Source organism: Aplysia californica, unplaced genomic scaffold (assembly GCF_000002075.1).
Source record: "Aplysia californica isolate F4 #8 unplaced genomic scaffold, AplCal3.0 scaffold00001, whole genome shotgun sequence".
Lineage (NCBI taxonomy): Eukaryota > Metazoa > Mollusca > Gastropoda > Aplysiida > Aplysiidae > Aplysia > Aplysia californica.
Window position 1 is genome coordinate 4636844 of NW_004797271.1, and position 6443 is coordinate 4643286.

Here is a 6443-nt window from a genome sequence, read left to right on the forward strand (position 1 = left end):
CAACAAACTTGAAGCAGAGTAGTTTCCTGTCTCTGATATACCATTGCTATGTAGGAAGGAGATCAAAGGCCTCTGAGATTGATTTCTTCCATCAAGTATTAGGTGGTTAAATGCCAATAGCTTTTGTTTTTCGACCTATTTACCTTTTCGTTCTGTTTGTCTAAATTTCTGTTAGTCTGTCTGTTAGTGCGTGGTTATAGGGCATCACTGGTATGTTTGTCTAAATGTCTGTTAGTCTGTCTGTTAGTGCGTGGTTATAGGGCATCACTGGTATGTTTGTCTAAATGTCTGTTAGTCTGTCTGTTAGTGCGTGGTTATAGGGCGTCACTGGTAGGCCTGCTTCTTTTCTTTCCCTCTGTTGTTTCTGTCTATCTGTCTTGCTTCTTCCCTGCACTTTATGACCGTTTTTGTGTCGATGCGCGATGTGCTTCTCTTTGCTAAAAAAAATATGTCTGTCGATAAACGCATAATATTCTCGAGAGAGTTCTAAAAAGACAGACGAGGATAGATTTTTTGTTCACAAGCGCACTCCCTTAATTTCGCACGTGCTCACAGACTCATTCACCCGCGCACACAATGACAAACACACACTGCACTAGTTGTCTACATCCTTAAAGGGGATCTTGCTGTTTGTTATTGACTGCATTTCATCTTGAACAAATAATTCTGACCATAATTTATAATGATATTACTATAATATATATATATTCATGTATAACAGGTTTTTTCCTCCGTGTTTAACTGATTTTTTTTACTATCGTACGTCATCAATGAGCACATTTGCCTGTAATACCTACTTTAATTTTAAGCTGGGTGAACCTTCTTGCGAGCATTGAGTACATCTTTTTCCTCACTACTGAAGGCCTTTTCCAATAGGGCATGACCTCTAAACTTTATTGGTTTAGGGGCTTGAAAAATCATTTGAGGTCAAATAAATACGGAATCGGAAACTCCTTGCATGAGCAGTCGAGGGCAAATGAAGCCACATCAAAACGCTTTCGTGCGAGATGTGTGGATAAGGATGCCATCAAAAACAATGGATACTCTCCCCCAAAAGTGAACGTAAACAGCTGTCTAAGCTAATTAGTCCCCAATTTACTCACAACTTTCTCAGTTAAAGATTTTGACTCTGTTTGCCCGGAATCACGGATGTAATTACGTCCATAGTACCTCTAGGTGGGAAGAAGCTATTGCATTGCCTATTATCAGTTTCCTGTTGCAATATTTGCCAATGGCACGTGTCATAATTTTTACTTAACAAATAAGAAAAGCTTTCGTCATCATCAATGCTTTTCACCCCTGGCAGGGTGTAGGCCACTTACAAGCTCCTTTAATTTATCTCTGTCCTGGGCCATCCTTCCGAGCTCGTGCCAAGTGAGCTTCATCTCTCTCATGTCTTATTTCCACGCATCTCCTCCATGTTTCCCGTGACCTAGCCCCTGAAGAAAGGCTTTACCAACATTTTAATAAGCTTATTGACCACAAATGTTGATATAAACACAGAGTAATCAGTACTTGCATAATGTACACTTCTTTGTCCGTTGTAAAATTACTTGTACTTGTTATTATTTTTGTTTTCTCTTTGCGTCGTCTGCGAGGCATGGTTGGATAGGAGTGGCCAGTCTTTCCACATTACATATATTATTTTTAGCTGGTGAAACAAGATTATTTTTCTGTCAATCATTGTACCCCGAGCAGCGCTAAATAGTTTTTAATTGTCCTTCTCCAGCGATGTTACAAACCCCATGTAGAGAGAGGGAGGGAGAGAGAGAGAGAGAGAGAGAGAGAGAGAGAGAGAGAGAGAGAGAGAGAGAGAGAGAGAGAGAGAGAGAGAGAGAGAGAGCGAGAGAGGGAGGGAGGGAGGGAGAGGGAGGGAGGGAGGGAGGGAGGGAGGGAGGGAGGGAGGGAGAGAGAGAGAGAGAGAGAGAGAGAGAGAGAGAGAGAGAGAGAGTTCTAATTGGGGGTAAGAGTAACTTGTAGCCTCTTTTGTCTTGGCACAAATTTATTTTTGCCCAAATAAGGCTTTTATAGTGGTCACCGTAGGATGGGGAGAGTCGTCCATTTGTTCGTTTGGACAGTCTACAACCTTGGCTGTGTATTTCACATTCGGATGTTGTCAGAGAAAAATTGGGTTCGGTTTCTGTTTTGTCTTGTGTTTTGTTTAGTAACCTTCTGTATCTTATTATTTTGTTGGATTCTGTTTAATCCCTTTTTCTCTTCTTTATCCCAACCTGTGCTTTTCTCGTTTGGTTACTCATTTTTCTATGCTATCTTTGTCCTTCCCCAAGTTTTATCGTTACTCCGTTTGAACACTACGCTAACATTAATTAGATTAGATTAAGCATGTATGATGCCTGCCATAGACGTAAAGGTCCTATACGTTTCACAAATATCTCATTAGACAGAATTGCTCTTGTCTCTCTGGTCCCGGCATGTTTGAAATTGCCATTATGCTAGAATTATATCGGTTTGTGGTTGCAAATATGTGTTTCCTGGTAAATACTTAATTATTCATTAAGGGCGGGGAGACATTTACTTTGCACAATGCTTAGTCATAACCAGCCATTTTTCCAAAATGTCTTTTTGTCTTTTTCTTTTTCTCCTTCAAGTATGATCAATCACTAAAGCTTGATTTTGAATGTATACTAGCTCATTTTTTCTACTCTAAAGGGATTATTTTTCTTTGGTTTTAGTTTTGAAAAATCATCTTTCAAATTGTTTGGAAAAATCATCTTTCAAATTTTTTTTTCTTTGCAGGTATATGTTCCTGGCGATCGACGGCGGTAACTGCTTTTGCGTGAATGATTCAGATATCTTCTTACCAGTCTCTGCTGAATCGTGCAACATTCGGTAAGTTTGACGGTGTGTGTGGTACGAATTTGAGGCGTTTGTGTTCTTAAATGATTTTCTTGTTGCCCTCAGATAGTTTTTGTTTCATGCCAATGATGTTTTTGAGATGATTCCGGTTTCTACATCTGGAGTGCATTTCATTTACTTCATCCAAGCGTTGAGAAGCACAACAAACTTGTTTTGGGTTTACTGAAGCAGCTGCCTGTTACGGAGAAGTAAATGTTAAGAACTGTAATCAAAGTAAATCAGGTGCTTATATTTCAGCAACAAGGCATCTGTTGTTAAGTATAGCTACGATGAACCCCCCCCCCCCCCTCCACACTTATACATACAAGAGATCTGATATGCAACTTTTAACTCTTTTCTTGCTGTTTTCATTTTGAGTTTGTTTTTTTTTTCTTGAAGTAAAACTAAATTTTTTTACTGGGATTGTTATGCATTTTGAAAATGTGGGTGCAATTTATGTGGAAAACATTTTGTTTGCAATTTTTATTTCATTTAATAAATTATGTTCTGAAAGACTTAAGCAAGCAATTGAACATACAGTTAGCATTTGCAACGTTTCAGTGGCAGTTAAAAGGAAAACAATACTAATTGATTATTTTGAATTTAAGACTGTATTTTGCTCGGATTAATATTATATATATATATATATATAATATTATATATATATATATCTTGTTATATATATATATATATATATATATATTATATATATATATATATATATATATATCTTGGCCCATGAGCTGAAGCTATTCTTGCCATGGGTTTGGGGTAGCAAATGGAACCATTTCAACACCCTTAATGCTAGGAAATCAAATCCCTATATAAACGTCCCATTTCAAATTTTGCGTACCTTGTCTGCCGTATTTTCCGTTTCGCTTCCGTTCCCTTCAAGCTTGCCACTTTTACTCCTCGTTAAAAGTGAAATATTTGCGTGTTTCAGGGTGTAAAATGTATACCAAGATATAACAGCTTTTGCAAGAATATATTCAATAACTATAGAAATATTTTGCTTAAAGACCATTGTGAACTTTACGAAGACGCTAGAAGGATTCCTACTCTGAATGACTCGCTTTGTATATTCACCCTTTTAGATTTTGAAGGTTTAAAAGAACCCGAGAGTTTCGTCTGTTTCATCCGCATAACGTACCTCTTTTCTTTCGGCTTTCCCTTCCCCTCGCACCAAGACATCAGCTCCGCCATTATGCAACTTTTTATGAGCTGTTGACAACCTGTGGCACAAACAGAGATAATTGGCGTCTGTGGTGCCACAAGGCGGATACATTTCGCTACCTTAGAATTAACAAATTATGTCTGACGTCTCTGGCTGTTTTGAGTTACTTAAGTTACTAACACCATGAGGTCAGTTTAATTAATCAAATCGTAAGATCAAATTCGTTATCGAGATAATCAGAGTTGCGTTCTAAAAAGTTTGACATGTGAAACTCAATACTTTTAATGTCAATTTTCTCAAAACCAGGTACTGAGCAGATACAACTTTGTAATTCTGAGATAGCGATTTAGCTCTATGACCTAGATATTACGTACTGCCTAGAATAGCCTGCATAGATAAACTGCTGACAAAAGTACTGCTCCAGTTCCTACACTTTAAAAGGGCGTGAGTTTGATTTCTCTCTCATCGAGTATCTCTATTTTATTTCTTCGATACATCTCACAAAACCTGGGTTGGCCCTTACAGGCATGACAGAAGCTCATTGATGGTCTAATTTATTTCGAAATGGACGCAAGATATAGGGTGACAGCATATTTGCTGACAGCTCTTCGTGTCAGTACCATTTCATATATCGACTTGTGAATGAAGTGTGTAGAATCTATGAGATAATAATATCTCTTTTTGGGATCGGGGGTTAGAGCCTCTGCTCGGTCCGATGTTGTGTCCTTAGGGAAGACACTTTGCTTACACGAAATTCTTATTTGGCTTAGTCCTTTGGGTGATGGACGTCATACTCGGAGGTCCCTCCTCTTAAAGAACCTTCTAGTTTTGACAAAGGCGTTAAATTTATATAATTTCACATTCCATTTATACCTTTTTTTACTACGTCACTCATTTCAGTGGTACACCGGTTTCTGTCGGGCTTACCTATAGCGCATTTGGTTTCACTCTCAGCTGAAGTGTGGGTGCCTGAGGTTATTAATTCTCAATCAGGCGTTCTGGAACTTTCGTTGTTTGGGCAGTTTTAAAGGTTTTGTGCATACTTGGTACTTGGTTCAAGAAGAAGAAGAAGAAGAAAAAGATTCACTCTCAGCTGAAGTGTGGGTGCCTGAGGTTATTAATTCTCAATCGGGCGTTCTGGAACTTTCGTTGTTTGGGCAGTTTTAAAGGTTTTGTGCATACTTGGTACTTGGTTCAAGAAGAAGAAGAAGAAGAAAAAGAAGAAGAAGAAGAAGAAGAAGAAGAAGAAGAAGAAGAAGAAGAAGAAGAAGAAGAAGAAGAAGAAGAAGAAGAAGAAGAAGAAGAAGAAGAAGAAGAAGAAGAAGAAAAAGCAACTTCTTTGGCCAGTTCATCGTCTGATACCTTAGTTGATGGTTGTCAGAACTGAAGATTGAATGGCATCGTCTGTTGCTAATTTACTTTGTATAATGACGCGCTCAGTGAACGCAAACATGAAAAAAGAACCTTTTCCTTATGTTGCATGCCAACTGAGCGTTCTTTTGAGGTTGATGGAGCCCTCTGATTTTGTATTTTAAACTCTTTTGACGCTTCAGACTGGTACTCTGACATTTATTTAGGTTTTCTTACTTTGTGTTCTAAGGCACGGGACAAAAAGAGTTACAGTTATTTGTACAGTGTCACAAATGTATTGGCGTGTAATTTAGTTTTTTGGGCTCTACGGACTGCCACGCTGAAAGTCTCCCGAGGACTGGCATAGTCTCAGTCACGATCAATGTTATGTTTGTTTATTCAAAGGCCAAACACGTACGACAATATGGAAATGTTTGGAAAAATATATTGGAATGGATAAGCTATAGCCAAGGGAGTCATCATGAAGTCTTGTGAGTCTTTTAGGTGACGGCGCCACGGATGTGACCAGACACTCTAACTTTAAGTAATGTTTTAGAGTTTGAGAGCATGTTTCCTTTGTGCTTCTACTTATGCCCTATTAAAAGTGCTCATTCGGTGTAGTAATCTGTTGGGTCCAGTAGAGAGAGCATGTAGTTGGTTGAACTTGTGTTGATTCAGTTTCTTTTCTGTCACTGATATTGTTTTCTTGTACTGAACACATTTAGGCTGTTTAATTTGATTAAGTGAGGGTAGCTCATACTGGACAGTCATTTCTGATAATGCCGACCCGAAAGTGGCGCCGTAATTATTCTTCAAAACGCAGCTGTGTCTAAGAATAATACTTCATGAAAGATTCAAACTAGGATCGCTTGTACTCATATCCCAACGGGATACCAGCCGAGCAAACGAAATTCCTGATTTTCTTTTTAGCGCTGGTGTTACTGGAGCTGGGGTTCCGGGTGTCAAAGGGAAAGGAGTAAAAAGATTTTTTTTATAAAGAAGAAAGGCGGAAGGCTGAAAAAGGAAAAGGGGGGGGGGGGAGTTATTGATGTCGCAGAGAACA

General features: G+C 38.6%; 1 protein-coding gene across 1 annotated transcript in view; it reads left to right on the forward strand.

Moving 5' to 3' along the window:
• The window catches only part of LOC101851775, a gene marked incomplete in the record, with an annotated part of 239242 nt that overhangs the window by 8664 nt on the left and 224135 nt on the right, over positions 1 to 6443 (forward strand). Inside the window, 1 exon segment of the mRNA XM_005088889.3 lies at positions 2758 to 2850. Coding sequence (XP_005088946.3) covers positions 2758 to 2850 — 93 coding nt within the window.